Genomic DNA, 25,631 nt, shown 5'->3' on the forward strand with positions numbered 1-25,631 from the left:
TTCATCATCATCACCAGTGTCTAGACCCCGGGGAGGTTCCCTATATGCTCACGGCTGCATTTCCCCCTTTAGATATAAGATTTCAGGATCGGGGTCTAATCGCCAAAGACTTAACATTTATCATATGACATGTGTCAATAAATGTTCTTTAAACAAAATGAAGTCTCTCCTGATTTAACTGTCTGGACCCCATCCTCAACTTTTTTTCAAACCACAACATGCCTTCAGAGGGCTTTCCTGTTGATCATAATTGGTGGATCTTTTAATCTAATAATTGCAATCAATATTATATATATTACCTTTTGATCTATATAAATTGTATTTACATTTGTTGTCACTATTTTTTCCACCTAGTTCTACAATGCCAGCCATAAGAGGTATACATTTCTTATTTTTGTGAATTTCTATATAAAATGCTGATTTTCTACCTGAAAATGCTTATGTATTTTTAATTACATTTTCGTAGAGCTTTGACTTTTTCAGCTGAATAAATATTATAACTAGATGGTTTTGTTCAGCATTGCCAGCTTCACTTTTGAGCTTTATGTTGTGCCCAGCATTCTCCTGTGCTCTGAAATCAAAATGTGGATAAGCATAACACAACACTAAAATAAACACTACAATACAACTTGTTATTTGACACACACAAGGTTGTTCATTTGTGTGTATAAATATAAAACACAGGCTATATATATATATATATATATATATATATATATATATATATATATACATATACAAGTATAATTAATACAACTGTTAATTTGATTAGAGCTTTGACACATATATCTTTATTTATATATGTATAAGTATGACGACTTCCTCGGGCGATATCATGGTATAGCTAATTAATCTGGGTCAAAACGTGTTGTGCCCACATGCAAAGGTTGTAAACTCTGGTTTATCCCTGCGTGGTATTATAGTAATAGCAAACAGCAACGTTCAACTCCTTTAATGGTATATTGCAAGTGCAATAAGAAGCTACAGGGACGTTAATCTACGTCGGTAATATTAACTTTATTTAATACAAGATTTACATCATACAGCCCATGTAGTATAATATTTTACAAATGATGAATTACAGCAAACATGTGCAATATATCCATTATTACAGCTCCGTGGGCTGGCAGTAAGGCGATATGGGTCCGTTCTTATCCATGGGTAAAGATAAACTCATGTGGTGCTGAACACGTCACATCACATGAACGTGCCGGGCGGCGCGGTCCCGTGGGTTAGATGCGCGTTCATAATACAGAGGGAAATAACTCTCAGAATAACGTTATTAGCACATTTTTACAACTTGAGGAACGAATGTTTTTAATAAGGGCTATACAAGTGTTCATACTGGGTAGTTTATTTAGTTTAAAAAAAATTATCCAACGAGTTACAGACCACTCTTTCCCCATGTAAGTCAATGGGAAAAAGTGTTTCCGGGCCTGGCAACCAAAAGGAAGTGTAGTACCGCCGTTTGGCCAGCACGAATATTTTCATCAGAGTCCGGCGCACTTCCTGGGGGCTTGGGACAGAGCTGCTGTCAGACGAACAGCTGTGCGGCGTCATCACAAACGGACGTCGCTTCACGTGACGCTCCGGAGGAAAGGACGTCCCATTGCTCTTAAAACTCATTTCCCTGCTTCTCGTGGTTTCCTTGCGTCTCTCCATGCTTCCCTGGTGGGAGGGACTAAACGCAGGGAAACGACGCAAGTGAGGGACGCAAGGATTCCATTTAATCGACCTGAGAAGGACCCAAGGTCCCATGGAGGTCCACCGGAAGGGGAGGGACTTCCACGACTCGGGCCCTCCCTGGCCAATCAGAAACAACTCTCGTTGAGGCAAGCGATCGTGTTGTGTCGCGATAGTTAGTGGGACTCGGATTCAAACTGTGTGGCGGCTTGACAGCATAACCTGTAAATACAACAGACGACTGATCACAGTCAAGGTAACTACATGTACTATTACCGTCATAAAGTGTTAATTGTATGCCATTGTTAACATTAACTCAGTAATGCTATCTAAAGTACCCTAGACGACCAACTAAAGCACATTTCACGAGTGGATGCTGTTTGTCTGATGAAAAAAATATCTGTAGACATAGCTTGCTAGTTCAGAAGCCATTGTTGTGTGTTGTGGTCAACTAGTAACGTTAAACGCTACTTTAACGTTAAATGTAGTTGACTTTGCACTCTGTGTCAAGCAGTTGACCAATGGACTGTTTCTATGTGTTTCTAAGTAATTTAAATATCAATGCTGAAACGGTAGTGCTGAGCTCTGTAGCGAACTCCATTTTGAAAAGTTGCATGTTACTCTCTAACGTTACGATATTCAGTGTGGATAAACTAATGCACAACAACGTTAAGTTACACAACAATGACAGAAAGTGTATGTATCGTATAATTTGATACACGCTTCAGCATTAGCTTGGGGCAGACCTGAGGCCTGTACTACGAAGCCAGTTCAACATATTCAGGATATGTTTGTGCTATCTGGTTACACTAAACTTAACTACGTCAGTGTTACCAACCATAGACTGTGTTCATAAAGTTATTTACTCGGTACTTCTCAGTGGGGCGGAGTTAGCAGCATTTCACCTATCACAAACATGTGAATCTGTCAGCAGAGCGACATGTTACACTATGTTTTGAAAATGTTGGCGCTGCAAAGTGTAGAAAGAAGAGCAGGCAGAACTAGAGAATGCAATTCCTGAAGAAATTGCTAGTGGGAATGCTTTATGCTGAAAAGCTGACGCTAAACTGCTATGCTGAAATGTAATGTGTAAGAAGAAAGTGAAGAATTTAGATTGAAATGATATATACGGTGGCCCGGAAGTGTTGGGCTTTCTGAAATGCTGTTGCGTTTTCTGAAATGCTGCAGCGTTTTCTGAAATGCTGTGGTGTTTTCTGAAATGCTGTGGTGTTTTCTGAAATGCTGTGGTGTTTTCTGATATGCTGTTGTGTTTTCTGAAATGCTGTTGTGTTTTCTGAAATGGTGTAGCGTTTTCTGAAATGCTGTAGCGTTTTCTGAAATGCTGCGGCGTTTTCTGAAATGCTGTTGTGTTTTCTGAAATGCTATTGTGTTTTCTGAAATGCTGTGGTGTTTTGTGAAATGCTGTGGTGTCTTGCACTTCCGGGCCACTGTAGTATATGAACACTGGGGGCTTGAATGTGTGATAAGAGAAGAAAAGAAAGTAAAAAGGCTTGGAAAAGCAGCAGAATATTTGAACTGCAAACTTCTGAACTAACTTGATGGCGAGTGATCTGTCGCCATGGCAACGGCATTTGATGACACCCCATAATATGCTTAAATGTGTGGATGGCTGCATCTTTACCAATCCTGTGAAGCTTTGGGCCATTAGGAGCATTTTCACTGAAGTTATGAGAAAACCGTGTTTCATGGCGAGCCTTGTGTTACCATGGCAACGGTATTTGAAGAAATCTCAAAACTGTCCCGTAGATGTCTTCACGGCTGGACTGTTAGCACACGTGAAGTTTCAGCACTTTTTGATGATTTTCATAGGAGTTATAGCAATATCGTGTTTTACGGCGAGGGATGCGTTGCCATGGCAACAGCTTTTGAGGAAAACTCACTAATGGCACATAGACATGTTGAAGGCTGGACCATTAGCCATCATCTGAAGTCTGGTGCTGTTTTGACAATTTTCATATGAGTTACGACAACATCGTGTTTTATGGCGAGGGATGCGTTTCCATGGAAACGGCATATGATGACAACCCATAATTGACATATAGCCATTGAGATCTCAGATTTGGCGTAGAGCTGTTGAGGCATGGACCGGTGATATACAAGCGAAGATTGGGGGACGATTGGACCGTCTCCATTGGATTTACAGCGACATCGTGTTTTATGGCCATAGTAACACCACATTACCTAACATCAGATTTGATGTAGAGCTGTTCACAGAGTGTCCGCGGGGTCTTAAAAAGTATTAAAAGTTAATAAATCAATTTAAGGAAAATTAAGGCTATTAAAAAGTATTAAACGGCATTTTCCAAGGTATTACATTTTGTAGCTTGTTTTCAATAAGTATATAAATTGTCGTTATGGGGAAATGCAAGTTTGCGTCCAAATGGTTGGAAGATAAGGAGGAAGGACAATCAATACTGTATAGTAAATGTGAGGTAAAGTGTGTCGCCAATGTAACCGGTTAAAACTCCAAGTGGCGATGAGGTCTTAAAAAAGGTCTTAAAAGGTATTACATTTGACTTCAGGATTCCTGCATATACCCTGTGTTCAGGGCCACAGTGTTAACCATCATGTTAAGTTAGGAGTTATGACATCATCGTGTTCCATGACACAGGTGTTTGAGCTAACGACGTTATGAAACACCTGTGCTTGAGCCCAGAGATCAAAGGTTTCCATGGTGATGTGCAGTAATTAGTGAGAGGAGAGCCTTTCCATTGTTCTGAATGAGAGATAAACCTCTTACATGTGAACGTTTTGTTGAATAACTGTAACAGATATCCATGAAATGTCAACGCGTGAAGCATCTCAAGGACCCTGAGCATCTAAAGTGTGCTTTTTGTGTACTTTCGGGTCAATAATGTGGCCTTTTTGGCAGTTTAACTAAAGGTGTGCGGCTGCTGCTGTGAGGAAAGATCAACCTGAATTTACAATGGGCCTTAATGGAAACATGTTGAACGTTTTTGTCACTTCATGCCCTCAAGAGGCAAGATGTTTTCCTACGTTTCTCATGAAAAATGATGTCTCAGGAGCGTAGGGTTTGGGAATTATGGCAGGTTTAAAAAAAAAAATACGTTGAAAAATAAAGAAAACAAATTAAACAAAATGCCTCCTGAGGGCATGAAGTGACAAAAACGTTCAACATGTCTCCATTAAGGCCCATTGTAAATCAAGTCTGATCTGTCCTCAGAGCAGCAGCCGCACACCTTTAGTAGATCTGCCAAAAATGCCACATTATAGACCCGAAAGTACACAAAAAGCCGATTCCGACGCTCCTCACGGTCCTGACATCCTCCACGCGTTGACATTTTAGGAAAGCAGCTACCGTTTTTAAACTATAGTTAGAAATGTAAGAGGTTTATCTCTCATTCAGAACAAAAGGCTCTCCTTTCACAGCACATCTCCATGGAAACCTTTGATCTCTGGGCTTACACACACAGGTGTTTGTAAACATTCATTCACTACTACTTACATTTCATATCTAACTCCTTCAGCCTACAGAAACCATTCAACTATTACATTATTCAGCTATTTCAGGACATTGAGGCTATACATGTTGTTTATACCTTTTTTAAACCTTTTCTTTAAATATTAAGCTTCTTCACTATTTTTCCTACTCTTCCAGTTTAACATTTCCCTTTCAAGTTTTCAACAAAGTCATTGCAATGCATTTGAGCTGTAACAATTTTGGTTCAATTCATTTAACTTTTCTGCATTTCTCCACTAAGTTCAACACTTTGTTTCTGTAGCTAAAAGCAGCTACAGAGACCATTCAACTAACAAAATATTCAGCTTTCTCTGCATTTTCAGCTAAATTCAGCAACAAATGTTCACAGTTTACAGCATTCGCACGCATTTTCAGCAGGAAATGCATTTTCTAGTTATTCTTACTGATCCCTATCCTGTAGCCCTCATTGGACAGCAGTGTTTACTTTCCTAAACATGGCTAGTCGCATAGCATCATCCATGTGGACTCTAGTTTGTTCATGCTTTTTAGTTTTTTCTGATATGTGCTTTAAGTCCCTCACATCTGTCTGGATCCATGCTGGGTCTGGTGGACTGGTCTGATCCTGTTGTTTGAAAAGGGAAGCAGGGGAAGCTAATATAGCACTGGTGTTGCTACAGGTAGTTAGCCTTCTTGCTAAACCAGGTCCTTTGAAAGAGCACATATACTGCCTTCCTCTGTCCTTAACTCCTGCCTATGTCAGGCTGATCAGGTCAGAGCTCTTTTACTCTCAGCTTTCCCTCCAGTGTCCTCCTCTCAAAGGGTGTTTCTTTAAGTGATTAAACATCATTTTCCTTCTCCATATTCGCTATCTAGTTTTGTTTACACTCCGTCTTCGTCTAACTCTCTCATTCAAACGCCAATCACTAGGGTTGGGAACCGAAACTCGGTTCCAGATGAGAACCGATAAGAAAATGCCGGGTACCCATACAAAATACACAATTTCAGTTCTGCTTAACGGTTCCTAAACGCGGTAGACCCTGTATTCCAGCGGGTCCGTCTGCGCCGCGGTGACCCGGTGGAATACAGGGCAGACCTGGAGAATCACAGAACGGCCGGTCGTCAGCGGGCCGTTGACGGCCGGCTCGGTACGCTGACGGCCGGCACCGCCCTTAATAACGGCATCATGTAAGTTGCGCTGACAGGCGACAGAGGTCCACAGTTGCCCCGCAGCGAGCCTCCCCCCGCCCTCCCGTAGACAGTTCACGAGCTCAGTCACTTCATAACACCAAAGATGGATCGCGGTAAACGCTCTAAAGTGAGGCTCCACTACACTAAAACAGAAAAAGACAAGGCACAGTGTAATGCCTGTTAATAGCTTGCCACAGGCATAGCTCAGTTCAAATAAAGCACAGCTATTGTGCAATACATTTGTATTGCATGTATATATATATTTTTTTTAAATGTCAGTTAAAGTTTAAAAGAATAAGATATTTTTGTTATCTAAACGTTTGACCTCTTTCTTTTACAATTTTGGAATCGAAACGGGGAATCGATAAGAACCGGAATCGATAAGCAGAATCGGAATCGGAATCGATACATTTCAAACGATACCCATCCCTACCAATCACTCACTCTGGCGCTCCTGCTGCCCCCTAGTTGTTGGGGGTGTCAACAGCTGCTTTGGGCACAGTTTTGTGCGCCCCGAGCTGCTCCTATCTGTTGCATTGAAGAGGTGCGGACTGCGCATGCACCACTTATAACGAGAGTCAATGGGTAAAGATTTCTGCGCCCCAAGCAGGAAACACGTGACTTATCAGTAACTTTAGACATTGTAAAACTATTTTTATCGATATTTTATTGTAGATTATACATTTAACTTACACCAACTATAAAATATGTACCTTGTTCATTAAAAAAAAATGTATAAAATTAATCAAATTAAAATATTTTTTAATGACAATCTAGAATGTGGGAAGAGGTGGGGCGGCGCCCCTATGGGCCGGCCGCCACTGGCTTGAGATTATTCCATGTGTGTCACGCTTCTTTTAAACATCACTGTTTCCGGATAAACATCCATACAGAATTCTCTGTTATAATTTTGCTCATAGCTCCTTCAGTGTGCCTCGTCGATCCTCGATACTCACGGTGCATTTTAGGATTTAGGATTTCCTTCAATGTGGCAAATGATTTGATTTCTGGGTCATAAGCCAGAGGATCATGGAGACTATGGCGCTTTTCCACTGCAGCATGGTTTAAGCGGGCCGGGCCAAACCAGGCCTGCTTTTTTTTGCTTTTCCACTAGGGGTAGTTCCGGCTCAGGGCTACTTTTTCCCCTTTTTTCTGGCCCTCCAAAATCTAGGTTCTTACCGGGCCAACAACCGGGCTGAATATGCTAAACTAGTGACGTAAACACTCTCGACTGCTGAATGGTGAGAGAGAATCGCTGGCAAGGGGGCTACAACAAAATGAACATATTTTACCGTGATTTAAAGGTAGGGTAGGTAAGTTTGAGAAACCGGCTCGAGATCGCTAGAATTTGAAAATACACAACCGGAGAAAATCTGCCACTTCCTTATAGAGCCCCTCCTCCAACACACACCAACGCGCACATGACCAATGTGGGCACGAGATAAGTTTGTGCACAGATGGAAGGCTGACAGGCAGGTAGGCCATCCAGTTATTTTAGCCGGGCCGGCTAAAATGATTGGTCGTGCTTTTTACTGTATTACGGCTTCCACAGATGACATTTTTTTATGGATTTTTTGTCAAAGCACTTAAAGTGGACCTATCATGCTATATTTGAATAATATAGTGTAGGACCATACCTATATAAGGCATATTTATACTTTTTTTTTCTCAAAATACCAAACAGATCATGCATTTTAGCCATGCCTCATTTTGCTCAATTTGACCATTTCTAGCTCTGGGCAGATTCAGTGAGAACAGCACCATCTACTGGCCTGGCATATGTACTACAGCGTCTCCAGCGCTTTCGAACGGCAATGGCCGTGGCTGTCTCCTCCTGATTGGTGGAGTTGGCCCAATAGCCGTAACGCCACCGTCCTGACGTCAGGACAGTGTTCAAATCTGGATCAGTTTTTATCAGATCCGTTGCAGCCCCTTTTTTAGAGATTTGGGTATGGAGGAAAATAGAGAGGGTTGTGTTTTCTGACACTTGGTGAGTTCCCTGGAACACCGGGGACACATATTCATGTATAAAAGACGTACACAAGTGCATTTTGCATGATAGGTCCCCTTTAAGATATTCATTGCTATCGGGATGTTAAGAGCATTCCATGGAATATAACAAAAAGTGTATCTCGAGCCGGTTTCTCAAACTTACCTACCCTACCTTTAACTGTAATGCACGTTTCAAAATGATACCGAAGTAATAACATACTGATACCGGTCTGCAGACAAGACTGCAGACAAAAAACCTTTTCAAATGCGTGTTTTTCTGAATGGAGATCGGATCGATCAGGCTAAGCTAACGTTGTATATGCTCCGTCCACACTCACAACAACGTCATACAGACATAAATAAACCAGCGACTGTATTCACCATGACACAGACAGTCTGTGGTTTGTACTTGTTTAACCTTTGTCTAGTTTCTGAAGAGATATGAGGAGCTGTGAGCTCTGAGTGCTAACGGCGGATGTTTTGGTTTTGTGGTTCGCATTGAAGATGACGTCACGGCAGTTTTACGCAGTCGCTCCGCCCGCCGAACAGCCGATCGCCCCGCCTACACTGCGTTACTATAGTAACTACACCAGTTACTAAACTGTAATGGAAACGCAGCTTAAAGTGAGCCTGGCCTACCAAGGCCAAACTAAGCTGTGCTAAGCCGTGCTAGGTCCTGCAGTGGAAAAGCGCCATAAGAAACACAAAATAAGAATGGAGAAAAGCCTATTATCTTGCGGTTATTTTGTCTACCTGCCTAGTGAAAAGATATGCAAATTAGCGTAACATTTAACTATTACTTTTATTTTAGCACAAATCTGGTTTGTATTAGCAAAAATACAAACCAGATATTGCTGATCTGTCAAATAATGTGTCATTTACAAACTGTAATACTTGGAACGACTCTAGCACGGTTGCAGAGAAGAATACAAAGCTAACAAAATGTTAGTTGTTTTGGGGAGATGTTGTGTGGGGAGATATGTTGTTACGGCCATTACCAACATGAATAAAAACAAGTCTTTAAAGAAATATAAAGACAGCCAGACAGCATTGAACTCCTGGCAAACAACTTGAATGTGCATGCTTGATTTGAAGGTTTTCTATTCCTTCCAGATGGCAACAGAAGAGGAGACCCAGCGCCTGAGGAGCCAGCTGAGGGAGCGGGAGGAGCAGGTCCACCAGGCTGCTCAGGCCGGGCTGGACCTGCTCAAGCAGCAGATGGAGCTGCAGAGCCGACTGGACGAGCAGAGGGTGGAGATGACCAACGCTCTGGAGGTGTGACTCCGCACCATCAAGGGTCAACTTAGCCAGAGCATCAAAAATCCAATATTTTCTCCAGTGGTTCCGCTGTACTGCAGTACACTCCTCACTGTTTACATCGAATCATAATGACCATTAAAGGGCATGCTTGATTTTATTTAAGAAATACATTTCTGCATGTCTTTATTAAAGGAGCAGTGTGTAATTGCAGGTCACCTGCTCAAAAAGAGGGGTAGCATTACACCTCTTGTTCCGATGTCAGTACAATCTCAATTTATAATCATCAGATATGAAAAAAAAGCCAACGAATAAGTAGCAATGTCAAGATGTTGGTGGATTCCAAAATTCTGAAAACCAGAATCAAAATGCTTTATTTCTCCAGGGGGAAATAGGTTTTGTGACCGTTCATCCATTCTAGAACAAAATATTTGTATTAACATAAGAATATATATAGGAAAAGTGTGCAATTTTTAAATAAACAAGTTTATATAATAATAATAATAATAATAGTAATAGGTAAAAATGTGGACATTGTACTACAATAATATGTATGTCACTAAGTGATGAAATAAAACATCATGGTTTAACTTTTTTTTAAAGTAATTATAATACCATTTGTGCTTGAGAATAACTTCATCTAGGGGTTGCTAGAAAATGCATTTGGGAGGAACACAGATCCTCTGGGCATTCCCTTAAAACATGACATTGTAGATAAAACGATGCATGTTGCAGGAGAGCTAATAACGTTAGCAGTTACATGTTAGCCGTTAGCAGCCTGTGGGCTAACAGCAAGTGTGCAGCACAAATGACAGAGTGGCCCTGTGGATTATTCTGAATTGTTTCCAACTCAAACTCCTGTCTTTGTGTGATGCGTGTCTGAAAGGTGCTGGAGCAAGAGAAGTACTCCCTTCAGAAGGAAGTGGTGCTGAAGACTCGGATATTTGAGTCCCTGCAGTCAGACTTCGAGTGTTTGAAGAGTCAGCAGAGCAGGCAGCTGGAGGAGCAGCAGGAACATCTGGAGAGGAGCCGCACATCAGCCCTCACTGAGCTCAACAACAAGGTACAGCTCAGCACTTAGCATGTCAGCAGGACACACACACACAATCAGACATGCTCAATGATGCTCAAAACATTGGTGAGACTTTTACAAGAATATCCGTTCCTTTTTATGCTTTACTATAATAACAACAAAAGCTTTGATTGTCAAGTAAACATCTTCCTGCATGTTCCTAAGCACTGATGTAAAGGTTTTGGTTGGCATTACCCAGTTGCTGGCGCTGCAGTCGGCTCTGGAGGAATCCCAGCTGAGTAAGAAGCAGCTGGAGCACAAACTGGAGGTGCAGACGGAGACTCTGAACAACAAGATGGAGGAGCTGCGAGCTCTGAATGAGAACACGCAGAGCTCCATGACCTCTGAGATGATGGAGGTGCAGCTGAAGATCATGGAGCTGGAGACCTTAAAGGTGAGCAGTATGGGCTCAGAACAGTCTCATAATACACACATGCACACAGAAGGATTCACACTTGTATTTCATGCACACAAAAGGATTCACACTTGTATTTCCGGATCCACACTTGTGTTTTTCAATGCACACACAAATGTGTTCCGTTTCATATACATGTAAATAAAATCCAAATACAGAAAAAAGTTTTACATATGTATTTTTGATCCTCACATATTTGTTTTCCTTTTAAAACCTCTGCACCTGCAAACACAACCCGCTTTCTGTGCATGGATCGCTGTGCATTCGTGTGTGGGTTTTTTGAGACTCCCCTGACGGTCACCCGATTCGTACTTGTAATTTTTTCTATCTATAGCCAATCAGATGTCTCCTCAATTCTAAGCCAATCACATGAGCGCGCCCCCACGAGGGTAGATTTATTGCGTTCATGACGTAGCGCTTCATGTACGCATTTTGCGCTGTCATGGAGCCTGCCTGCAGGCGCTAATCTCAGGACACCTCCACTCTCAGTACATTGCCACTTTCCGAGCAGGAAATGCATGCAAATACAAGCCTTTATATTATTAAGGTACAGTGCCACTTTCCGAACCATTAATGAATGCTGGCAGGCAAAACCGTTTTAAATGTGTGTTTCCTGTATGGCGAATACAGCTGCTTTATTTATGTCTGTATGAAGTTGTGAGTGTGGAGGGTAGAGATGGGCGAGTCCTGATTCATCCGGATCATTAACCCGGATCCTAGAAATGAGCTGGTCATGACGAGTCTCCCCTCTCCATTAACCCGAGTCCTTGAGTCCCACACTTGGTGTGACGTACAAATTAAAACTATAAATTGCGTCACTCGCTACTCTCTTTATAACATGTAAAATCACATTACAACGTACCCCAGTCCATCTACCTACCCTTTAGCAAGTAGGATAGCTGCCAGAAGTGATCGTTTGGCTCAGGGGACGCGGATCAGTGAAACTTCCTGCAGACTCGTGGGGACTCAGAGGAGCCGACGGCTCCTAACCGTAATAGCATAGCAGATCCAGAGATCCATACTCGTCATGTGCACGAGCATAGCCCCTCCTCCAGCACCCGGCTCCCGCGGCTATATTATGCACGAGTCAACAGCAGACTCAGAGATTCGCAGATTCGCAAATCCTGACTCGCTGTGCAAAACACAGCAGACTCGTGCGGACTCAGAGCCGTAACCGTATAGCAGCAGATCCAGAGATCCAGCAGACTCGTCATCATGCACGAGTCAACAGCAGACTCAGATTCGCTAAATCGCAAAATGACCTCTTTTTCAAGGTTCAAGGTTCTTTATTGTCAATCTGACATAGCTACAGAGTAATTATGCAGTTGAAAATCTTATGTCACAGGCTTCTCCAACAATGCAACATAATAACATAACATAATAACAATAAGAGCAAGAGCAATACAAAAATAATAATAGTTATAAAAATGAAATAAAGTTATGATGTGGAATAGTGCAGTATGAGTCTATATACAAGTTATTGGAATGATATATATATATTAGGTATTAGATACATACTACTGAGTAGCAGTTGAATGTTTGATGTTGTTTCAACAGTTCCATTTTTTAACAGTCTCACTGCCCGCGGGAAGAAACTGTCTCCGAATCTTCTTGTCCTTGCCAGGATGCTGCGGTAACGTCTGCCAGACGGCAACAGAAAGAACAGTTTGTGGCTGGGGTGATGGGGGTCTTTGATAATCCGTAGTGATTTCTTCCTGAGCCGCTGGGAGTAAAGGTCCTCCATGGATGGCAGCTCCGTCCTGGTGATGTGCTGTGCAGTTTTCACCACCCTCTGTAAAGCCTTACGATCGAGGTCGGTGCAGCTGCCGTACCAGGCCGTCATGCTGCCAGTGAGGATACTCTCTATCGTGCACCTGTAGAAGTTGCAGAGTATCCTGGAATCCAGTTTGAACCTCCTCAACCTGCGGAGGAAGAAGAGCCGCTGTCGAGCTTTCTTGGTGATGGTGGTGGTGTGAAGAGACCATGTCAGGTCCTCAGTGATGTGGACCCCAAGGAACCTGAAGCTTTTGACTCTCTCCACCGTAGTCCCATTGATGGCGATGGGGGCGTGTCCCTCTCCCTGCTGCTTCCTGTAGTCCACAATCAGCTCCTTTGTTTTGCTGATGTTGAGATGGAGGTTGTTCTCCTGGCACCAAGATGTCAGGTTTTCGACCTCCTCTCTGTACGCCGTCTCGTCATCGTCTGTGATCTGGCCGATGACGGTCGTGTCATCAGCAAACTTCACGATGGTGTTGGAGCTGTGTGTGGCCACGCAGTCGTGGGTGAACAGGGAGTAGAGGAGAGGGCTGAGCACGCAGCCTTGAGGGGCTCCGGTGTTGAGAATCAGGGTGGAGGATGTGATGTTTCCCACCCGCACTGCCTGGGGTCTGCCCGTCAGGAAGTTCAGGATCCAGTCACAGAGGGCGCTGTTGAGCCCGAGGTCTCTGAGCTTGATGGCCAGCTTGGAGGGCACAATGGTGTTGAATGCTGAACTGTAGTCAATGAACAGCATTCTCACATATGTGTTCCTGTTCTTCGGGTCCAGGTGTGAGAGGGCAGTGTGGAGGGTGAGGGCTATGGCGTCGTCTGTGGACCTGTTTGCTCTGTAGGCAAACTGCAGGGGGTCCAGAGATTCAGGGAGGGAGGAGGTGATGAATAATTTGACTAACCGCTCAAAGCACTTCATTATGATGGAGGTGAGTGCTACTGGGCGGTAGTCGTTGGGGCAGGTGATGATTGTCTTTTTGGGGACAGGAATGATGGTGGAGTGTTTAAGACATGTGGGGACTACAGACTGCAGCAGGGACCTGTTGAAGATGTCTGTGAACACCTCTGCCAGCTGAACTGCACACACCCTGAGAACACGGCCAGGGATGCCATCAGGTCCAGGAGCCTTGTGTGGGTTAACCCTTTTAAAGGATTTACACACATCTGCCCTATTTAAAACAAAAGGGCAGTGTAGCTCCTGGTCCCTCTGTACCTCCACAGCCTGGCTGCTCTCAAAGCGTGCAAAAAAACTGTTTAGCTCATCTGGGAGAGATGCGCACGCAGACACTCCCGCAGCACCCCCCGCTGCTCCTTTGTAGTCAGTCATTGTCCTTAGTCCCGCCCACATATTCCTAGTGTTACAGCCTTTGAAGTCAGATTCCACCTTGTCTTTGTACTGTCTCTTTGCATTTTTTATTGCTCTCCGGAGATCATACCTAGACTTCCTGTACTCCTCCAAATCTCCCGCTGTGTGCGCGAGAGTGCGCGCTTTCAGTTTGCCGCGCACCTCACCGTTTACCCAGGGCTTTTGATTTGGGAATGTCCGTACAGAAACCTTCGGTACCACGTCATCGATGCATTTCCCAATGTAGCAGATGACAGTGTCCGTGTGTGTGTTGATGTTGTTGTCCTCAAACACACTCCAATCCGTAGATGCAAAGCAATCCTGCAGTGCTGAATCTGACTCCTCGCTCCATCGTTGTACTGTCCTTGTTATCGGTCTGTCCCTTTTAAGTTTCTGCTTGTAAGCAGGCAACAACAGTAGTGAGATATGGTCTGATTTGCCGAAGGGAGGGCGAGGGAGAGCCTTATATCTTGTGATCAATATGTTTTATTAAAGCAAAAGACACCACTTTACACACATTTAACACATACAAACACCAGCATTGCAATGATTACGCAGTCCATGAGAAAATATGGGGGGCATATGATTAGATATAATTATATGTTTAATAATAATAATTGCAACTGTTTTGCAATTTTCTATCATTTGTCATTGTTTGTTTCTTTTTGTGTGCTATGTTCAAAATAAACGTTTTGCCAAGTAAGATCCTTATTGGAAATGCAGCTATTACACGCAGGAGACTGTTGCACAACATGACCATTTTGTTAGAAGTCTACACTGAAATTCATTTAGAGCCGGAAACATAATGGACTTAATCAAAATCGCGGGATCCGTGAATCCAGGTCAATGATCGAGAGAGACCAGTAGCCTACGAGTTAGTCAGCGGAACTTCACAGACTCAGATTCGCAAATCCTGACTCACTGTGCAAAACACAGCAGACTTGTGCGGACTCAGAGCCGTAACCATATAGCAGCAGATCCAGAGATCCAGCAGACTCGTCCTCATGCACGAGTCAACAGCAGACTCAGATTCGCAAATCCTGACTCACTGTTCTGCAACACACAGCAGAGCAGACTCGTGCGGACTCGGAGCCGTATATAGCAGCAGATCCAGAGATCCAGCAGACTCGTCCTCATGCACGAGTCAACAGCAGACTCAGATTTGCCAAATCGCAAAATAACCCTTTTTTTTGTGATCAACATTTTTTATTAAAGCAAAAGACACTGTGTAGCGGAGGTTAATATAACGTTAGTTTAATATGCTCGTGAAATGCAACACGTTTTCGGTTTCACCGATAGGATTTCTACGGTCTTGGTGATGCTGACTCATATGACTCAAATGACTCGTATGATCCGGATCTCTTCAATGACTGACTCAGAAGACCCTGAGTCCGTAAAAGGATCCGGATTTGCCATCTCTAGTGGAGGGAGCAGCTACAGGTTAGCTTAGCCTAATCGATCAGTGCACTACGAAGCCAGTGCTAGACAGTGAACTGTCAACGGGGGGGAGCCCCGCCGGTCATTATCGGCCGATATTCACTCTTAATAGTTTGATCGGTGCTCTCTATAAAGGCCGATCAGGAGTGCTGGATCTGATCGATATGGACATAAACGCGAGTGAAGTTTTAGCGAGCTGCATGAGAAACTGACGAGCTGTCAGGAGAGAGGAAAAGAGATGATCCTTACTCCCGTGTTATTAGCCATATCCGGTCATAGACCGGTAATTACCTGCTATCGGAAACTCTGCTACACAATTCTTATTATTATTATTATTATTGAAACATGACCGGTAAGTTTCAAATTTGTCCGGTAAAATAAATTCTGTCCGCGGAAACCCTGCTCCGGACAGCGCAAAATGCGTACATGAAGCGCTTCGTCATGAACGCAATAAATCTACCCTCGTGGGGGCGCGCTCATGTGATTGGCTTAGAATTGAGGAGACATCTGATTGGCTATAGATAGAAAAAATTACAAGTACGAATCGGGTGACCGTCAGGGGAGTCTCAAAAAACCCACACACGAATGCACAGCGATCCATGCACAGAAAGCGGTTTGTGTTTGCAGGTGCAGAGGTTTTAAAAGGAAAACAAATATGTGAGGATCAAAAATACATGTAAAACTTTTTTCTGTATTTGGATTTTATTTACATGTATATGAAAACGGAACACATTTGTGTGTGAATTGACAAACACAAGTGTGGATCCGGAAATACAAGTGTGAATCCTTTTGTGTGCATGTGTGTATTATGAGACTGATCTAAGCCCATAGAGCAGAGCTCCCAGTATCTATGGTGGAGTCAGTCTGTGTCTACTCTTTATTCACAGAGAAGGTTTATACTTTTCTGCTAGTGGAGCGTCGCAGCGGCGAAACCGTGCCGCGCCACAATTCCGGCTCAGTTGAGGCCCCCTCTGTAAGGTGAGGCCCCACGCAGTCTGCGTGATCGGCCTGTAGGGAGGGACGGCCCTGAGTGAGCGCCGTAACGCCGTTGGGGATAAACGGTGACGTCATGACGCAGCAGCGGCAGCACCAGTCGGGCTCTGGGCGGTGTGAACAAAACGGGGGCTGAAAAGAAAAACCGGTTCCGAACCAGAAAAGCTCTAGCACGGAGCTAGAACGGGAACTGCGTTGGTGTGAAAGACAGTATTTTAGTGAGTTTATTCTTGCAAGAAGGTAAAACGTTACAGAGTCAAGCAGTCTGCAGCGAAGTACAAAAGTCAGGAGGTCTGCAGAGGGTCTTATATTCACATTTTCACACCAAGAATAGAAGAGACGAACAGAAAAGATAAACGTACTATATATAGGATTCTTTTAAACTGGAGAAACATCATGTCGACACTCCACAAAAGGACAAGACCATTAACCTTACAACAATAAATAGCTCTAACACCATTTACGACTCATTTAGGACATTTGCTGCTACCTGTTGTGAGAAATAGCTTGTAAAAGAAGAACATGTGGTGAACTTTAAATGCTCCCTCAGCATGATACCATTTTCCATTGCAGTTATCAGTTGTATTAACCAGTCTGGTGGATGTTTCTGTCTCAGGTGGAGCTGGAGCAGACGCTGCAGGAGGGTCGGTACAGGGAGCAGCAGCTGGAGCTGACCAACAGCAGCCTGCAGCGCCACCTGCAGCGCAGCACGGAGGAGAAGGAGGAGCGCGAGAGGGAGGCCGTGTCCTGCTTCAATGCGTTAGAGGTGAACCTCCACTCCGCCCACTGTGTGTGCATTAATACGCTGTTCATAAAACAGGCCGTAACAGTCTGCTTGATTATGAATCAGGTCTAAAGAGGTGCAGTGTGAAGGGGCCAGGCATTATAGAAGCTTCTCTCAGCAGCATACATGTGTTACTAAGACCTTTTACCTATGGCTGGGTGATATGAGGTATATAAGATAAGATATTTGGATTTTGTGTTGATATTGTAGGGTTGACTATTGGTGTAATTTATTGACACAATTTTGATAAATAATGATCAGAAATGTGGATAAAATGAATTGGTGATTAAAGAATTAAAATGACATCACATTACTGTAATGCAGCCTATTAAACTGTGAAGGACAACAGTTATTTCAGATCATAATACTAGATCTAGACTTGTTTAGAATATATTGATATAATATGGATATTTTGCCCAGTCCTAGCTATATTCTGACTTTAGTAGAGGATAATAAGTTGCATTGTTACTTGAAATGAATACGCCCGCAGCACCATATCTACTGTCAGCGCATGTAAACACTTCTCATGATGTTTTTGTCTCTGTCTCTTCAGAAAGCTCGTGAGGCCAACAGAGACCTGCAGGTTGAGCTGGACCTGGTTCTGCAGCAGGCCCAGGACCCCAGCAGCAGAGGGAACTCTCTGTTCGCTGAGGTCAGAAACAGAGAAAGGCTCTTTCATCAAGGAGAACACTCAATAGTTTAAAGCATACTCATTTTCCAGTCTCAAAAGGTCCAAATTAAGGACAATTATCTGTAATGCAAGCATATCTTTGATCTGACTAGTGTTTCATAAACCTTTAATGAAGGCCGGTAAAACTTAAAGGGGACCTATCATGCAAAATGTGTGTGTGTGTGTGTGTGTGTGTGTGTGTGTGTGTGTGTGTGTGTGTGTGTGTGTGTGTGTGTGTGTGTGTGTGGTGTGTGTGTGTGTGCTGTGTGTGTGTGTGTGTGTGTGTGGTGTGTGTGTGTGTGTGTGTGTGTGTGTGTGTGTGTGTGTGTGTGTGTGTGTGTGTGTGTGTGTGTGTGTGCTGTGTGTGTGTGTGTGTGTGTGTGTGGTGTGTGTGTGTGTGTGTGTGTGTATGTGTGTGTGTGTGTGTGTGTGTGTGTGTGGTGTGTGTGTGTGTGTGTGTGTGTGTTGCAGCTGGAGGATAAGCGTGGAGCGATGGAGAAGCAGCTCATCGGCATGAAGGTCCAGTACTTGTCGCTGCAGAAGCAGCACGCCTTCAGCAAGCAGCAGCTGCAGCGCATGAAGGTATGTGCTGTACACGTGCACTACACGTGCACTGTTGATGCGTGCTAACTGTTATCCCTGCTGCAGGTGCAGATAGCCACTCTGATGCAGCTGCAGGGGTCCCGGGCGGACCCCGCTCAGCTGGAGAGGCTGCAGTCCATGCTCTCTGAGAAGAACGGAGAGATCCAGAACCTCATGATGAAGCTGCAGAGGCTGGAGAAGGTGGAGGTGAGTGCTTCGTCTACACTTCTTATTACTCTTAATTTCAAGCTACTCTACACCAGTTTGATGTTCATCCATCTTATATACACGGTTCCAACAGGTCCTTGGAATCCTTGATGTTTTTTAATTTAAAGGGACAAATACGATTATTAACTTTTACCAATGTTTAAACTATTGGGTGATAGTATCTTCAAATAGAGGGAAATTGGACTGAAACCTACTGAAAAGTAATGTTTGAAAAGGTGGAGGAACCCTGCATCCACAGGAAATCCACCACTGTGTGAGGCGGAGCATGTGAGGGAAGCACCAGCTGATTGTTCTAAAATCATTGCCTGCCGCTCCATCCATGAGTGCTGCGCTGTGTTCTTCTTCATGTGTTGATTGTGTGTAACTTAGCCAGCAGTGTCAGATAAAGACAAAGCTACACTAATTATATTAGTGTTATACTATCACAAGAATGATATTCCAACACCGGGAGTCCCCTACCTGAGTGTGGTGCCTTTATGACAGCGTGAAGCAGGTACAATTATAGCAACCTGAACAAAGAATGTGCAATTGTCTATATGATATCGCTGTTGTATCGGGAAATGAGACTAGATATCTGAGATTTAGGATATTGTAATATTTTAAGTGTTGTCTTTGCCTGCTTTTAGAGACTGCATTACAGTAAAGTCATGCCATTTTCTGAATTTACCAGACTGTTCTCGCTGTTCTAGTTTTGTCTTTTAACCACTTAGTCCATAAGTCGTCATTCCAATGATTATTTATCAACATTTTTCATTGTGTTAATATTTGTGAAAGCATTAATGGTGAACCATATAATATTGTCACAATATGGATATTGTGGAGTATCATAACAAATATTTCGATACAGGATTCTCTTAATATCAACGAGTCCTAACTTGAATACATTTAGAAGTGATGCGATTTGTAGTGAAGTGGTGACACAGAGAAAATCAAACATGAAGATATTGCCTCTCATCCAAAACATCAGTGACACCAAACAGAGGGTGGATTCACCTGGAGGGCAGCGATGATAAGCACAACACTACATGTAGAAAAGTTTGTTGAATCATGCATTTGATTTGTCTCTTTGTCTAAAGAAAATGTTTGTGTGTTCAGATGTTGCTGAAGTCTCAGCCAGCCAATCCTGTTCCAGCAGAAGGTGGAGAGGGCCAGGATGAGACCTACTACACCGACCTGCTGAAGATGAAGCTCAGCAACACTGTGTGAGTCACGCTGAGGAACTGTCTGCTTCTGCTGCAGTGCAGGAAATATGTACTGCTTCAAGACGCCTGACGTCTGAAACATGAGTATTTCTCATTGTGCTTGATGGGTTATAAAACTGTGTGTGTTGTGTGTGTGTGTGTGTCAGTAAGGATGCAGAGCGTCTGGGGGACGAGCTCTCGCTGCAGAGGATGAAATCTCTGTCAGAGAGTCAGAGAGCTTTGGAGCTGGAGAGGAAGCTCTACTCATCTGAACGGCTGCTCAAACAGGTAACAGCTCTGTGGAGCACCACCACCCAATGCATTCTGGGTAAAGAACAGGCCCAGGGAGTAAAGTGCAGAGAGAGCGTTGTAGTGTAGGGAACTGTGAAACATGTTTATCTGTGTGTTCTAACTGCCTGATATATAAAGTAGAAACACAATGATCCATGGTGTTATGGTGCGTTCACACAGGAAGTGAAAGATGCCAATAGATGCACATAAACATAGGTGACGAGAGTAAAGAAAATGCCTCAGCGCGAATGAAGCAAGAGACAATGCGTGTGACGCTGTCTTGCAACAGCCAATCAGCGTTGAGATTCCCCTCCTTCAGTCACTGACGTGCTGACGTTGAATCAGAAAACATCAGACAACCCAGAGCTCTACATCACCTGATATTTGTACAGAGACCGGATGAAAATCGATGTTTATAAATGAATGTGTACCATAGACTGTCTGGCATGAGAGAAAAAGTGGCTGGTTTAATATTTTACGCATGGAAGGAGCAGCTATAACAATAGTTTAGCCCAGGCATGGGCAAACTAAGGCCCGCGGGCCATATACGGCCCGTTGGGCTTTTTAATCCGGCCCGCCGAATATTGGTACAACATTGTCCAAATGATAGTAAAGACCGCATTCATTTAGCCTTTTTCCTGCAATACCCGGCATTTCAGTTGATCCCACTAGATGGCGCACTCTAGACACAAATTACCTTTGCTGGAGTCGGCAACCCACCAAATACGTCACGCTTACATTGGAGGGGGTCAAGATTAACCTGAGCAATAACAGTTCACGGTTAGTAGTACAGCGAATACAAATTGTAACAAGCAGTAGCGCTGAGAAAAGGGACTAGAACGCGACCACACACTTATAAAAAACACTTACATAAAGTCAGGCAACACTAACCAGCTTAGTGTGATTCTGTTTATTTTGTGTAGAAAACGGCTTATGCCACAATATGATAGCAACAAGTAGTCGAGATAGTCTGATTAGCTTCGGTTGCTATGCTAACATCACCTGTAGAATGCCAGAGAAACGTTCCTAACAGCGTTGTGATGCCAAACAGCGTCAATTCAGACTGAAACACATTCACTGATGGGGATGGGGGATATGTATCAGCTGCTTGTGTGACAGTCAGACAGTGAATACTTTACAGCGGCCGCTGCCGTGAGTTAACAGTAGAATAAACGAGCAGCACTGCAGCGGGCGATAATCCCGCTGAACCACGTTAATAAACAATGCACCACGGCACTCTGGAGAAAGGTATAAGGTTGGAGAAGTAGTTCTTTAATTTAATCTGGCTTCGTATGATTAAAAACGACCCGACGCAGTCCTCTATTGATGTTGTTGTGAGCGGTGTTGCGGAGAAAATCAGCGACGTAAAACTCTGTGTGGGTCATAAGAAGGCACGTAAATGGTTACGTCATGACTAGAGATGTCCCGATCCGATCACGTGATCGGGGATCGGAGCCGATCACGTGATTTTCAAAAGATCGGAATCGGGAGACAAAAATCGGGGATCGGGAATTTTTTTTTTTTCTTTTTTTTTCCTCATAAAATATTTTTATTTTATTTAATGTTACAAAACAAAAATGACCATGTTCACGTCTTAAAGTCATCCTGAGGCCTTAGTTTTGGTTTAAAATGACACAACATCATGTATGTGTTGCTTCTTTTGGGCTTGTTTTCATAGACCTGGTTGCTTATTTCTCTCAAATCTGGCAACAGAGTGGGCGCAGTGTCTAATAGTAGCAGTAAGCTAACAAGAGGCTACGTTCAGCTGGTGACTCGGGAGTCGGGACAGAGAAAATGTCAGGAGTTTGGAAGTATTATAAAATTGAAAGCAAAGGCAGTGTAACAGCCAGATGCAATGTTTGCAAGGCGGAGGTTCCGCGTGGTGGAAAGAACAGAGCTACGTTCAACATGACCAATCTAATACGCCACCTGAGAAACAAACACCAACAACAACACGAGGAGTACACAGCGGCCACTCAGGTAACGGCACTGAAACAACCGACACTTTCAGAGACTTTTAAAAGGAAAGAGAAACTGCCCCAGAACAGTGAAAAGGCCAAAAAAATAACAGCCAATGAATTCATCGCGTTGGATGACCAGCCGTTATCTGTTACCTTTTTTTTCTCTTAATGCATTGCATAAAGATCGGATCGGGAAAAATCGGTATCGGCAGATTGTCAAAATCAAATGATCGGAATCGGATCGGGAGCAAAAAAAGGTGATCGGGACATCCCTAGTCATGACGATGACGCAATAACTCACCTTTGAACCTAATTTACCTTTGAACCTGCATCTGGAACAATGAGTGGACCAAAGAAAAGAAAAGTCGACAATGAGTGACGAGTGTTTAATGAGGAGTGGACAGCTAAATATTTTTTCACCGATCTGCTACTGGCCCGGCCCGTCTGTTAAATTTTAAAACTCATAGTGGCCCCCGAGCCAAAAAGTGTACCCACCCCTGGTTTAGCCTAAACCTGATTGATCGGATCTCTTATCAGAAAACAAACAGTTTGCTTGCCGTCATGCGGACAGACCTGACAATGGAATAATTAATGCTATGTACTATGTATCACTATGCACCATTCTAAATCATTTTGATAAGTTTACCGCAAGAACATCTGCCACTTGAAACAGTGATGAAACGTTGTTGGTATCGAGGTGGCCATGGCGATAAGCCCCGCCTCCTCTCTGGTGTATCTAGTTTGAGTGATGCAATAATCACAAATGTTGCGAGGCGTAATTTCGGTTTGCGTCCTTTGTGAATGTTATAGTGTCAGAGATACAACCTAACACTGGGTCACTGCTCTCTGCCACAGACTCAGAGTGCCAAGATCAAACTGCAGCTCAGAGTGGAGGAGCTGCAACACAAGTATGAACCCAAAGGTAAGAGGGGGCTCAGTGTGAGGCAGGCTGCCTGTAACGGGGGGTTACGTATTGTAACCCTAGTTATATAAGCACAGGCGGAGCCCTCTACTGGACTCTATGGGTACTACCTCTCATCCATACTATGCGAGCATTCACCTACTGAGATATCTATAAACGTAGCCGGCCCCTCGGGGCGGGCCTACCTGAATGCGTGCGCAAGCCCACCGTATATAAGGCGGCCACGCCTCCTGACTGTCATCCTACACCCTCTTCAGCAAACGGCATAGGACAGTGCACCGCAACCTCTTCTCCTCCGGCTGTGACCGTGGAGAAGTCGGGGCCGCAGTTTACTTGGCTGGTAGAGCACACTCAGACACGCTTACCTCGTGAAGAGTGTGCATGGAAAATAGTGAGGGAGAGTCCTCCAGCCCTGCATGGGGACGTTTTACTTTCCCTGCTTCAGTTGTTGCTCGCTCGCTGAAGAGAAAAGGATGACAGTCAGGAGGTGTGGCCGCCTTATAAACGGTGGGCTTGTGCACGCGTTCAGGTAGGCCTGCCCCGAGGGGCCGGCTACGCTTATAGATATCTCAGTAGGTGAATGCTCGCATAGTATGGTTAAGAGGTAGTACCCATAGAGTCCAGTAGAGGGGTGTGTGTGTGTGTGTGTGTGTGTGTGTGTGTGTGTGTGTGTGTGTGTTGTGTGTGTGTGTGTGTGTGTGTGTGTGTGTGTGTGTGTGTGTGTGTGTGTGTGTGTGTGTGTGTGTGTGTGTGTGTGTGTGTGTGTGTGTGTGTGTGTGTGTGTGTGTGTGTGTGTGTGTGTGTGTGTGTGTGTGTGTGTGTGTGTGTGTGTGTGTGTGTGTGTGTGTGTGTGTGTGTGTGTGTGTGTGTGTGTGTGTGTGTGTGTGTGTGTGTGTGTGTGTGTGTGTGTGTGTGTGTGTGTGTGTGTGTGTGTGTGTGTGTGTGTGTGTGTGTGTGTGTGTGTGTGTGTGGCCGCCTCTGCTCATCTGTTTTCTGTCTGAAGCAAAAACGAATCAGATCCAGAAGAGGAAGAAAGAGAAGCTTCCTTTCGACATCACGCCCCCCTCTGAGGAAACCATGCTGCAGAAGGGGGAGCAGGTTGTTGCCATGTCGATAGACGTCACAAATGTAAAAAATTCAGACGCTGAAGTCGCTGAGACAGAGAGCTCCACAAAGACTGAGCACACTGGAGGTTAGTAGGGCTGATTATTGAAATTGTGCACAGTTATTTTACATAAGAAATACACACATCAGCAAAATGGAGGTAAAGTAATAAGGACACGCTTTGTTTGTTCAGAGCCACGACCTGCCAAGCGTGTGAAGATCAGTGACGATAAGCCTACTGAGATTCCAAACCCCAGGTCAGTATGTGTGCACTACGAGAACAAATACATGCAACCTGTACAGGAAGTTAGTCAGTCCAACAGCACGCTCTGTTGCTGAGTCGTGATATTGTTTTATTGCATGTTTGCAGTGGTGTAATATAGTGAAGTACATTTACTCAAGTGTTGTACTTATTTGGGGTACTTGTACTGTACTCAAGTATTTTTATGTTATGCTACTTTATACTTTTGCTCCACTACAATTTGGAAGCTAATATTGTACTTTTGACTCTACTATATTTATTTGACAGCTTTAGTTACTAGATAGTAACTACGCTTATCAGTTTATTGGCCAAAACAACATCTAAATGAATAAATAAACTACGATATATAATTATAGGTTAAGATACCCTGCAGCCGTATATACATTCATTAAAAGTAGCTCCACCTTTACCAGCTGTGATGAACACATTAATGCATCAAAAAAAGAATCCACTAATTTAATATAGGATTCTGAAATGGGACATTACGCACACGTACTTCTACTTTTGGTACTTTAGGTATATTTTGCTGCCAATACTTTTGTACTTTTCCTGAAGTAAGATTTGAAATGCAGGACTTTTACTTGTAACAGAGTATGTGTACACTATTAAATGTCTACTTTGACTTATATCTGAGTTCTTCCACCTGTGGATGTCTGTGGTTCTGCCCTCAGCTCTCCTGGCAGCGACTGTAAGGAGGTGCAGAGAGAGGGTAACCAGCAGCAGAACAAGAGAGAGGAGAGGAGAAAGATACCAAGGGCAGTGGAGGTGATCCACGTGGGCTCCACCAGCAGCATGGAGACCCAGTGTGCTCAGCAGTAGCACTCGTACAGATATCGGTTATATCTATATTTCTATTTTTATTCTCTGGACTACAATGTATTTTTCTATATACTATAAATGTATTCAAATGTTACCGTATTAAAAAATGTTTGCAACATACAGAATTCTGTGATCAGTTTTAGAAGAAAAAAAAAACGTTTTAGCGTCAATTCTCTGTTAATGTTGCAACAATAAATTCTATGATGTGTAACTTG

The 25,631-nt window shown here is 43.6% G+C and overlaps 1 protein-coding gene across 2 annotated transcripts; it reads left to right on the forward strand.

The window, feature by feature from the left end:
- Positions 1-1,752: 1,752 nt before the first annotated feature.
- spdl1 (spindle apparatus coiled-coil protein 1) lies at positions 1,753-25,631 on the forward strand. 2 transcript variants are annotated; one of them, XM_034115705.1, is made up of 14 exons: positions 1,753-1,939; positions 9,440-9,601; positions 10,470-10,646; positions 10,855-11,049; positions 17,229-17,378; positions 17,950-18,048; positions 18,538-18,648; positions 18,715-18,855; positions 19,972-20,078; positions 20,225-20,345; positions 23,165-23,231; positions 24,235-24,423; positions 24,529-24,592; positions 25,269-25,631. In XM_034115705.1, exons 2-14 carry the CDS (start codon positions 9,440-9,442, stop codon positions 25,414-25,416), a joined length of 1,731 nt encoding a protein of 576 aa, XP_033971596.1. In that variant the 5' UTR covers positions 1,753-1,939; the 3' UTR covers positions 25,417-25,631. The 2 variants fall into 2 exon arrangements, with proteins under 2 accessions (XP_033971596.1, XP_033971597.1); XM_034115706.1 differs by lacking the exons at positions 17,229-17,378; positions 17,950-18,048.

Source organism: Trematomus bernacchii, unplaced genomic scaffold, assembly GCF_902827165.1.
Source record: "Trematomus bernacchii unplaced genomic scaffold, fTreBer1.1, whole genome shotgun sequence".
NCBI classification, from domain to species: Eukaryota; Metazoa; Chordata; class Actinopteri; order Perciformes; family Nototheniidae; genus Trematomus; species Trematomus bernacchii.

Coding starts and splice junctions, on each gene's coding strand:
- spdl1 (XM_034115705.1), top strand. CDS start 9,440: ATGGCAACAGAAGAGGAGACCCAGCGCCTGAGGAGCCAGCTGAGGGAG. Junction 18,049..18,537: donor GGAACTCTCTGTTCGCTGAG/GTCAGAAACAGA, acceptor TGTGTGTTGCAG/CTGGAGGATAAGCGTGGAGC. Junction 18,649..18,714: donor AGCAGCTGCAGCGCATGAAG/GTATGTGCTGTA, acceptor TCCCTGCTGCAG/GTGCAGATAGCCACTCTGAT.